Below are 12082 nucleotides of genomic sequence, written 5' to 3'. Positions count from 1 at the left end.
CAAAGCCAAATCGTGATCCGTTAGGCGAAGTAATAGAAGGAGAAAGACAGGGTCGATACCGTGGTCAGAACAAAGAATTCAAATCCGAAGAGAGGCAGGCAAGGTGAGGAAACCGTGGGCGAGGGGTCAAGGCAAGGCAAGGATACAAAGCTATAGCGTGGAACAGGAACTATGATGGCTTCAAAATCAGGGACCATGGAAGGTTTAATAACTCGGCAACAAGGAAGTGAATGACTGGAGCTTAAATAGTGCAGATAACAGGTGCGTGGAATCAGGGCTGATTGATGTGGAGGAGTAAGGGAGGTGTGGCACGGAGTGACAGGAGCAGGCTTGAGGTGAGAGATGGGTGATAGGCAAAACAAAGCAGGGAAACAGAAACTATAGCATGAGGGACATAAACTATGGCATGAGGGGGCAGGTGACATGGGCAGGAGAACAGAGCATGAAGGCAGGAGTACGGCAGGATGGGCAGAAACATGGCATGAGGAGCAGAGGCGTGATCAGATGGGGGGGTCAGCGGGGGCCACTGACTATCACAGCCTACTTACTACTGATGTCACTGAAGCACTGCAGAGACAAGCAACAGTAAATATAAAACTAGTTAATGTTATGAAACTCATATCTCCCAACATCTGTAGTCGATATGTGGTGAAGATAAGGCTTTAGGATCATCTTCATTTCAGATGTATTTAAGTCCATTACTACCTACTAGTTTGTGGCAAAAAGTCAGAGTAAGAACATGGACCAACCAGTAAACAGAGAGCTTCACCTTACAACTCAGTTCCTTTTGTTACCACATTGGACCGGTACAAAGTCCACAATACTGCTGCAGCTGCACCAAACATTTCCTCTTTCACTCCTGAACAAAACCCTGAGATACTTAAACTCCTCCACTCAAGCCATATTTATGTATTTGAGGCATATTTGTGTGTTCAAGTCACTGGATATAAATTTTGATTCAAATGATAAAAGTAGCGTTTGTTCACTATATATTTTTGTCTCTTTTTCAAATAGAATAATTAATAATCCCTTAACTGAGGTGCAGCAAACAACCTAAAGCCCTTACAGCTACTGTATGTATACTGACAGTATGTCAACAGTTATTATATAACCTATTTCACAGGTGTTGACTTCTGTGTGCCTTTTTTCTACACATAAAAGGCAGCCTTTTCTCCGTTTTTTTAATCAGCTGAGACTGCAGCTAATGCCTAAAAACCACATTATGACTGTGTAAAACATAGAAACATAGAGAAAAAAAAATATTGAAGACTATAGTGAAGGAAGTAAAGATATCCTCTGTTAAAATATATAATTTAATAATAATTTCAGGATTAACAAAGGCCAAGACATGTCTTGAAATGTATCCAGCTAATACAAAGCATGTTCTGTTAGTTTCATCATTATATTATAACAGTCAACAGAAAGCCCAGAGGAAAAAGTCTCTCAAATGTCTGTGGAGACATTTACTGTAGAAGAACAGAAGCTGGATTTCAACATCAAAATTTCTGTAGGAAGAATAAAAGAAAAGAGAGTAAAGTGAGGACAAGTGATGGAAAATTACAGCAACTTCTGAAGCGTTCATCTGAACTGATGGAAGAACAGATGGTGGCAGCAGCAGCATGAACTCAGAAATGTTCAGGGACATTTTCTCTGAGTAAATCCCTTCTTCTAATCTCAGCAGAACGATGTCTTGCAACAAGATGAGATACTGTCTTTTCAAGCGGCGCTCTTATCAGAGACTTTTCTCTGGAGCATTTTCTCTGCCGAGACAGAGACCAACGATAAAAATGTATTGGGAAAAACTCAAAATTTACTGCTTGGAAAAAAGAAAAAAGCATTTCTGGTGTAATTTTTCTTTCATTTGTATGTCTTTGTTAGCTTCCTATCTTCATATTTACAGGTTTACTCATTGAACTGCCCCATTTTATAGACAACATCAAGTTTAAAGTCAGTGTCAACTTTAAAGGGTTTTATCTTGTGTGCAAATGCATTCTTAAAAAAATAAATAAAATGGCATCCCACTGATTTCATATTTCATTTGACAGTGTACAATAAATGGGAAGATACATAGATGCTTTTTTCTATTAAATTACTAAAAATCTGAATTTTGTAAAGTCATTTTCTTAGACAAGAGACATCCATCCATCCATCCATTTTCTTTACCCGCTTATTCCATTTTGGGTCACGGGGGTTGCTGGTGCCCATGTCCAGCAATCACTGTGCGAGGGGCGGGGTACACCCTGGACGGGTCGCAAGTCCATCACAGGGCCACATAGAGACAAACGAGACAAACAACCATTCACTCTCTCACTCACTCACACCTAGGGACAATTTAGAGTTACCAATCAGCCTAACATGCATGTTTTTGGACTGTGGGAGGAAACCGGAGTACCCGGAGAAAACCCACGCATGCACGGAGAGAACATACAAACTCCACCCAGAAAGGCCCCTGGACCAGGGTTTGAACCAGGGACCTGCTCGCTGAGAGGCAGCAGCTCTACCAGTTGCGCCACCGTGCTGCCAGACAAGAGACAAATACTTGAAATTTTGAGTGTTGGGATGTTATGTGTCTGCTTTTTACTGTCAAAATAATAAACACACAGTATAGCAGCAGCATACAGCTTTTCTCCTCATATAAAATACAAAGTATTTCTTGAGATTATTTATTCATTGTTGGCGTTGACTTTTTAAACATTGACAGATTTTAGCTACTTCTTCCTTTCAAAGATCCATCATAAAGTCCATTCTCAGCTCTACCTCATATTGTTGTCTCCCGTCACAGAGAGAAAAGGGAGAATCAGATATACCCTCCATTCATCCGTCCATGTTGTGAACATGAAAACTTGAAAAATATGTGACGTACTGACTTTATATCATTTTGGCAAATTGTTCTTGTTTATGTTTTAGAATTCTCTGCCAATCCTTGAAAAATGACCCATTTACTGTGCTAACTGAGATGTTTCTTCAAAAACAAAGAGATGATTGGTTCCTGTGTTGTGATCTAGACAAGGTTCCTCCGAGCCCAGAGTCATCTTATGGGTCCAGCGGTTTTGTTTTACGATGTACGTTTAGTGGAAAAGAGGGTTTTGGATCATTTTACCAGAAAGGCAGAATCCTGAATAGAAGATATCAGATGGGAGAACAAACAGGGGCAATGTGCAACTGGCAGCACTCGCTTTTAACAAATCTTGCAGAAACTGATTTTTTATCTCCTTTCTGAGCTGCTGGTGTCTGTCAGCAGTGGTGTTTTGTTTGTTTGTTTCCTTTCACTGTGTTTTTTTAGTAGGCTCAGCTATTTCTGTTTTTATCTTTGTCAGTCATAGTTCTTGAGTCAGATGAGAGGTAATATTTTTTCTTTGTTGAATCGTCATCCATTATGTTTTTGTCGTTAAATGTAAAATAAAATATTGAGATTCCCTTTCCTTTTTTTTCATTCAACCTTTATTTAGACAGATAAGTCACACTGAGTCTAGAAGACTCACTTACAAGTGAGATTTGTTTAGACAGACAAAAAGTAGTGAAACTGGACACATGTAGGAATTGGAGGTGAAAAAATTCCTATCAGACTTTTTCTTCCTGCCTGAGAAGAAAAACTCTGATATTCAAAAACACCTCGCACAAACAAGCACATAGTGACATAGACATTCTGCAGAGGGGGGAGACGACGAGAACGGTGAGCATGTCCATAGACGCTCTTGAGGGCACTGTAAGAGTTCTGATAAGGATGTGATAATCAGCCAGTGTCCTCTGGTGAGATCTGTAAACATTCTTGAGGTATGTCGGGGAATGGCCAAGAATAACGTCTATGAGAATCCAAGAGTCCTGAAATGCTGACAAAATGTTTACTCAGCTGTTTTCGTCTGGTTATCAGTTAGAAATTCCTCAGGTAGGGGGTGGTGAGCGTCAGATCACACGTTCTCCAGGTGAATTCAGATAAGATGGCCTTCAAGGTCATCCAAGGGAGCCAAATTCAGATAAACACACAGTTGATTTGGGGACAGGCAGAACGTAATGACATCTACCTTCAGTCTGTGTTGGTCGACTCGGTTCTAAAATGTCCAAATTACATGGCCACACCAATGGAACGTGACTGAGTAAAATCCCCGAGATCTGATCCATTCTGCACAAAGCATTTGAGTCTGGGTACTCGAGGCACTAACCAAGCTATCATAAAGGCAAGCAGCGTGATCGGGTCCAAATTTGCTGCAGACGACTTTCTTGATTGTTGATAAAACCAGCAACCAGCCGAATCCAAAAAGCAGGAACCAGTTATCATAAATCCAATTAAATATGCTTCCTTAAAATCCACAAATGGCAGCAGAGATAAGCCCCCAGTATACTGCCGCGTATGTCCGTTCACGCGTACGTACGCGTGTACCGTACGCAGAGGGTTCAGACTTCGTACTCCAGTGTACACCCTGAGCAGCTGCAGAGCAGCTTCACAGACAAGGGGTGTTTACCTTCGGGACAAATTGAGGTCGCCGATTGGTCATTTGCTGACACGCCTGCTGGATTGATTAACAGGTCGGAAAAAATTTAAAAAGTGAGCGCTGGCAGCCTCAGCCGCAGCGATGCTCTGTGTTTATATGTTGTTAATAAAAAGATCTAAAAAATAAATTAAAAAAACAGGGAGCGCTGGCTCTACAGCCCACACATCAGACCAGCCCACCAGGAAATCTCCAGACCCTCCTGCAGCCACGCTGGACCTGAGTTTAATTCGCTCGTGACAAATTCCTTCATTTCTCACCATTTCAGTCATGGCATCAACGGAGGAGGAAGAGATCACTTGCCTCTTGGCAAAAAACCAAAGGAAAAGGCCAGATCAGGATGAAGAAGGGGAATTTAATACATTGGTGTTGCATACAAAACAGTCCGTCGCTGGGCAGTTTATTGTGCGACACCGCGTACGCGTATGCGGTCGTAAAAATTTGCGCTTTGCACAGACATGCCCGGGGGGTACGCTCGTACCTCTGCGTACGTATGTGCGTACCTCTGCGTATGGACATACGCGGGAGTATACTGGGGGCTATAGACACATCATCAAGTCTTCTTCTTCTTTGCAACCACTTGTAGAAAACAGCTGCTGGTCTTTGTGAAATTTCAGATAAGCTCCCCCTGCTGTTGGTTGTATTGAATTTTCAAAGTTGATATGAGCATGCAATATTTCTAATCATTCCTAATTACAGTTATCTTGATTATTCTGTATATAATATTCTATTATTTAGACAGATATGGACAGCAGCAGCAGCCAAAGAATCAAAAACACAAACTTGATATTGAAAATAGTTCACTTTATTTCATTGTCTCGTAGCATCAAGTAGTTGTGTTACTAAGCAAATATATTGTAGAAGCATAAAAAAACAAACGCGTGTGACAAAGACAGGTAGAAAAACTAAAAAAAGACGTTAACATGAAAATGTAAAGAACAGAACATTCAGCAACAATATTAAAACCACTGACAAGTGAAGAACATCAATTATCTTATTTTATTGAAGTGTTTTGGTGGGAACTTAAAGCTCAAGAAGTATTTTACTTTGTTTGCAAACCTTTCTCTTCATTGTTGCAAACCAGTCATATCTGCATTAAATACTGAGTTTGATCTGTGACAAGTTTATTATTGATTAAAAAAAGCTACATTATTGTTATACATCAAGGCTTTGTCAGCAAATGTCCTGAAATGCTACATGTGTGTATTAATGAAAAATTATCTTATCAGTTTTTTTTTTTTACTGAATATGTTATTCCAGGTCATTCCTAATTATCAACATTGTATATGGAGGGGTTCTAAACTGACTTCTAGATTGAATTTATGAATACACACAAGAACAGGGAAGCTGTTTTACGTCAAAGTATTTGGCACGTGTTCGGCTCCAAACAATTAAATCTATGTAAAAATGATGTAAACCACTGTGCTTGTGAGCAGTAAGTCCAGGTTACGTTATGAAACATGTTAGTAAAATAAATTTACAGCCTAAGCCTTTTCTCTGAAGTGCTGCTAATGCCAATCACGTCTGAGTTGAACACCATTTATTCACATTTACTCAAAGACAAATTGTATATAGAGCAGAGAAGGCTACAGTCAGCTGAACTCCAGGCAGATCAGAGAGTGTATCCGAAGAACTTGTGCAGCCGCTGTACCTTATTCAGTCACAAATATCAAACTGATTCAGCTCAACAGCCTGATAGACGACGTGTGACTGTACCTGTGGCAGAAAACGAGAAAGCAAAAGTCACAGTACATCTCTGCCCGAATCTAATACTTGAACAGTTAGTTTTTAGTAAAAGTGGTCTTCACAGGTTGTGCTTTGTACTTAGGTAAATAATTCTTGAATTGTTTGGAATTTTATGTTAAAAATAATCAACTTTTTTTTTAAATCCTGTTAAAATACTTTGCCTTGATCACTTTTTAATTTAAAGTTCATTAAATTTGCACTTTTCCCATAAAATTGGTCAGCCTCACAGCCGAGTCAGCATTTTTTCCCCCCAACTTGAAAGTTTTCAAATCATAGACGTGAGTACAAACAAGACTGTTTTTGTCAATTATTAGTTATCTATTAATAGTTTAGTCCTTGTTATTTTAATTGCATCCTGACCTGACTAACATACTGTTAATGTTAACTATTTAAATATATTTTATATATATATATATTACAGTCAGCCAACAGGTTCAGCAGGTTGTCAGTTGTTTAATTTAATTTAATTTAATTTAAATTCAGGGTTTATGTTTGAACAAAAAGTTAAAAACCGAGGGTCCACTTATGATTTAGTATGTTTTTCCTAAATCTAAACTCAAGGGTTTTTTTTGTGTATCATTAACGGCCTGCTCTTTACTGCTGTGTTAGATCTGGTCAAATACAAACTAAGAATGATTGAAAGTCACAAACATACATCACAGGATCGTAGGTACGTGTACTGGCTGAGCTCGCTGTGGCTCTGTTCCTCTTGGCCAAGCTGGTGTCTGAGTGGGCATTAAAAAACACAGCACATAACTCAAGATAGTCTTGTTCCATCTTACTGGCCCTTTATTTGTATAACGAGAGCTGCAGCTGGACTTGTTATTAAGCCAGGGCAGAGGAGGATGGTATTCTCAACTCAAGGCTTCTTATCTATCCACAGAACACACCATGTCCCATGTTTTCTGAAGTTGACTCTTTCCTTATCGCTGGAACAACCAATTATCATCCCATCAGCCCCTAGCGAAGCAGTCACACATACCCTGGCACAGGCACTGGCAAAACCCGTAAACTAAGCAAACTGTCAGGCTTGATGGCACTAAACTAACACATACAATTCCTAGAGTCACTCTCTGGATCACTAGCAAATAGATTCCTAGAGGCAGCGAACCAAAATACAAGAAACCCAGCAGCCAGACCAAAATGCGTGGGACATGATTACAGAACTTGGGCAAGGCATCATGATCAGCAGGCCCATTAGATCCTATCGACATGGAGTCCAGGCTCTGCTCAGCATAGATGTCAGAGCTGCCATTACGGCTCGGAGATCGCTGTGGGTCCCTTTGAACCTCCATTATAGTGATGACTAGACAGTTGGAGGAGTCACACGACGGGCTGGTGGAGGAAAAACCCTTTGGAGTCAGGACCACCTCCCCGTTCTGGTCAGAGCTACCGGACTTGTCCTGCAATGCCAGGTGGGACATGATGTTAACGTCGTCGGGCAGGGCAGAGATGTGGTACTCTGTGATTTCAGTTTGGTGTCGGCAAAAGGGGCAGGGAATGCAGCCCGCTCTGTCAGCAATGTCCAGGATCTTGATGAGGCAGCGGGCGCAGACCCGATGTAGGCAATCCAGGATCTTAGGCTTCCGGTTGTGTGCATTGTAGCGCTGGTAACAGATTTTACACTCCAGTTCCTCTGGGGGAGCACAGTCTTTTTCTTCTAACGTGGTCTGAGGACAGCTCATCTTCTGGTCATGTTCTGAGGACATATATGTAGACAGATTGAAAAAGTAGAGTTAACGGGTTAATTAATGGCGTTTAAAGGAGTATTGCACATTTGTTCATCTTCCTGTGAATTCAGGCAGATGTTCGTGAACAGACTGAAACAAGAGGATGTTTCTGTTTGCAGCAGGAAAAGGTCAGAGCTCAGCCTTCTTCTCTGACAGCTCTGACTCGGTGTACCTGCTGGTGATGAATGATTTATGACTTGGGAATTAGATCAGGGTGTCATCCCTGTGCCCTTTGTGGCAAAGCAAAAGCCACTATTGATATTGATCTGTGGGAAAAGGTGGCAGGGAGAACAACTCAGTGTGGAGTCATTGCAGCTTTTAGATAAAATTATGAACTTACGAACTGAGGATTTTTACATTTTCTTCTTTCTTTTTGTTGATTTATTTTCCTCACAAATAAAACAAAGCCTTGTCCAGCATCTTGTGTGGTCTGAATTGTAAATCAGCTTCACTCATTGAAAGGCATTCCTGCCTTTTGGGGTTGACTAAATTAATGTTTTAGCTGGAAATAATCTGTGCATGCTGGTTTAAAGTCAAGTCTAATCTATTTCTAAGGCACATTTAAGACAGCAGCTGTTACCAAAGTGCTTAACAATAAGATCAAAGCAGTTAATTAAAGAAAGAGAATAATAACAAGTTGTAATTAAAAGCATCAAAATCAAAACATAAAAACAAAGAGAAACAATGGAATACTAAATTAAATCACACTGTGTTAAACGTCAGTGAATACAGGTGTGTTTTCAGGAGAGATGTAAAAACAGGAAGTGAAGTGGCCTGTCTAATGTTGGGGGGCAGATTGCTCCAGAGTTTAGGGCCCACGACTGATAAAGCCCCATCTCCTCTGAACTTCAGCCTGGTTTTTGGTACAACCAAATGCAGCTGGTCAGATGAGCTCAGTGCTCGAGAAGGAACATGTGGTTGAAGTTGGTCAGAGAGGTATGAGGGTGCAAGACCATTAATACACTTTAAGGTCAGCAGGACAATTTTCAATTCAATTGAGTTTCTTTATATAGTGCCAAGTCACAACAAAAGTCATCTCAGGGCACTGAACAGAAACATTCATATATAAAAATAACAAGTTCACAGAAACATTCAATTTTAAAATCAATTCTGACATGCTCAGAGAGCCAGTGAAGGGAGGACAGAACTGGTGAAATATGCTATGAGTTCCTGTTAATAGCTGAGCTGCAACATTTTGGATGAGCTGGAGACGTGAAAGGGAGACCTGACTGACTCCAACATCAAACACATTACAGTAGTTTAGCTGGGTTGTAACAAATGCATGAACTATTTTATTAAACACAAAATCAAATGGAAATCGTGAACTTGCACATTCAGAACAATCATTGATGGGTGTGACTTGCTACCAGTGATGGGCAGTTGTACTCAATGGCTTGTAGTTAGTTGTAATCTTTATTCCTAAGGAAGTTTGAAGGACTGCCTCACATAGATGTAAGTAAATCCACATGTGGGCACCACAAACTACAAATAGCCAGTGGAGACCACAGCTGTTGTAGCTCTTGCCTTAGGGTTGAGCTAGGTCTTTAAATCTTTGTTATTCTACAAATTTATTGACTTACTAGGAAATTTAGGTGTTTTGCATCAGATCATTAGGTGGTACAGCCATTGACTCTTGCCCAGACTCCTTGCATGACATATATCTGTTTTTTTATGCTAACACGTCATTAACTAAAGTCTGGAACTGGTCATACATTTAAAGTTCAAGCTGCTTTGCAGCTACTTTTTGTGATTTATAGTTGAAATATATACGGGGCTTGCTTTGCAGCTTTCTGCTGTGTGAGGAAAGAGCCACTAGAAAGTGTTGACATGCACATCTTGTTTTGTACAGTATAACCAGCTCCTCTTCTATTATTCAGTTGTTAAAAGATGGCATGGGACTTGTGTGCATTCTATAATGTATTCTCCTCTCCAAGGGTGCCAATCAGCAAGGTAAGCCCAGTCGTGGAAGCCAATTAAAAATGAATTAGTGAATGTTGAAAAGGTCTTATAAAACCTCAGAAGTGTGCTCTCATTAACCTCAGCTGAAGTGTTTGATTCCTCGTGTTGCTTTTACTTATACTTTACAAGTCCCCCTCCCATCACGGAGATAAAGAAAAGGCTGCCATCCATTCATTCGTGAATATAAAACAGACTAAATCAGTGGATGCTGCATGGGCAAACACCCAAACACCCAGGAGGCCTTCTTTGACTTGCTGAGTGCTAAATATTTCAGTAACAGGTCTTTTGCGTTAAAAATCCCACTGAAATATGTCAGAAAAAAGGAGTTTTGGATCAAACCCAACAGCGGGGGTAACGTTTTAAGGAGGAGACACAGCTCTGCAGCTTTAATGTGCAGACATGTATATGTACTTGTGCCATATGTTTCGTCAAACACTACACGGCTTTTATAAAAACAAATTGTTGTCTGGCAGTAAGATTAAGAGTTGTGCATTATATATCCTAAAACATTTTAGCTTCTCGCAGCTGATGTTTTAAAACGACATCATCAGTCTTTACATTTGCTTACTTTCTTTTTTAATCCATGTTTTTGTCTGCAAAATGTTCTTTTGTAGGACTTTATGACTGTAGCTGTCTGTTAGTGTGTATAATCACCATTTTATCAGAAATGTGTATTAAAGTTTTCAGCCATTGTGCCCATGCAACACACCTTTATTTATACATGTCAAACGTTGTGTTAACTGCAAAAAAATATCTGAATACGACCTGAAATTTTCATTTGCAGCTCACACCGGTGACATTTTTAATGTAAGCGCTGAAATGTTTGGAAGGAAGTGGTGGGGGTATATAAATAAAGGATAAGGGTGAATGTGCCCTTGTAAGACTTTAGCTCTGTGGAATGATGCCTTAAGTAAATTTATAAAAATAACTAGAGAAATTGAATTTCCTGCTAAAATTCAATGTGAATGCGTATTGCTACTTGCTAATAAACAGCTGGAATTAGCTAAAACATGTTGAAATGTAGTTGAAACAGCAGAAAAAGCCTACGTTAGCAGAAGAAAGCAGAAAGAACACATATTTGCTGAATTTGGTTTAAATAAGCAGAAATTAGCACAAAAATCAGGAAATTAGCTAAAAATGCTGAAATTAGCAGAGAAAGTAGCTGAAAAGGCAGAAAGAAGCTTAAACTACCAGAAGGAAGTGGAAGGAGCTGAAATGAGCTCAAACAATGTGGAATTAGCTGAAAACCCTAAATTTAGTACAAAACAGCTAAATAGTAGCTGGAATGGAAGAAAAAGCTGAAACTAGCAGAAAAAGCTGATAGGAGCATAAAAAGTTGTAATTAGCATAATTAGGTTGAAAGTAGCAGAAATTACAACAAAAACTTGAATTTATCTGAAAACAGCTGAAATTAGATAAAAGATGCTAAAAAGGTAGCTGAAAGACTAGAACAAGCTGAAATTAGCAGAAGAAAACAGAACATGTTTGCCCAATTAGGCTGAAAAAAGCAGAAATGAGCACAAAACACACTGTTTTTGTTAAGCACTTTCATCACCATCACCGTGGTTGTGTAAAGCGCTATAGAAATAAATAAATGAAATGAAAAAATGAAACAAAAAAGTGGAAATTATCTAAAATAAAGCTAAAAGTAGCAAAAAATAAATAAAAAGACAGTCAAATAGTAGCTGTAATAGCAGAAAAAACTGCTGAAATTATCTGGGAAAATGTTTAAATTTGCAGAAGGAAGCTGAAAGAAGCTGAACCAGAACGCAATGTGAAAGGAGCAGTAAAATGTTGTAAACAGATTTAAAGATCTGAAGGATGTAAAATGAGCTCAATTAATTTGCTATGAGAAAAAACAAAAAATGTCAGAAAAGGCCAAATATTTCTAAAAGCTAAAGTTGCACCAATACTAAAAGTCATAGCACCCTTCTCCTGTAAGAGCTGAACATTTTGATATATGATTTGTTGAAATAACACAAAAATTGTGGAACGAGAAAGATGCTGAAATATGTACAGAAGAAAAACGGATCACAATAGAGTGAATGCTTCATAAACATTCAGACAATAATCAGACTGTCCTGATGCATGCTCAATAATCCAGGTAGAAAAATCTAAAAAAGTTAAATCTGGTCCTCTGGACATTGAAAAAAAACAAAA

At 39.3% G+C, this 12082-nt stretch overlaps 1 protein-coding gene across 1 annotated transcript; it reads right to left on the bottom strand.

Annotated features, from left to right (window-relative positions):
• Positions 1–6966: 6966 nt before the first annotated feature.
• On the bottom strand, positions 6967–7942 carry zgc:165481 (uncharacterized protein LOC100073327 homolog). Its single transcript, XM_037694107.1, has one exon. The coding sequence runs from the start codon at positions 7940–7942 to the stop codon at positions 7187–7189; it is 756 nt and encodes a 251-aa protein (XP_037550035.1). The 3' UTR covers positions 6967–7186.
• Positions 7943–12082: the final 4140 nt, after the last annotated feature.

Source organism: Nematolebias whitei, chromosome 2, assembly GCF_014905685.2.
Source record: "Nematolebias whitei isolate Nwh7 chromosome 2, NemWhi1, whole genome shotgun sequence".
Taxonomy (NCBI): Eukaryota; Metazoa; Chordata; class Actinopteri; order Cyprinodontiformes; family Rivulidae; genus Nematolebias; species Nematolebias whitei.
Note: the sequence above shows the minus strand (reverse complement) of the source record. Positions and strands in the feature narration are given on the sequence as shown.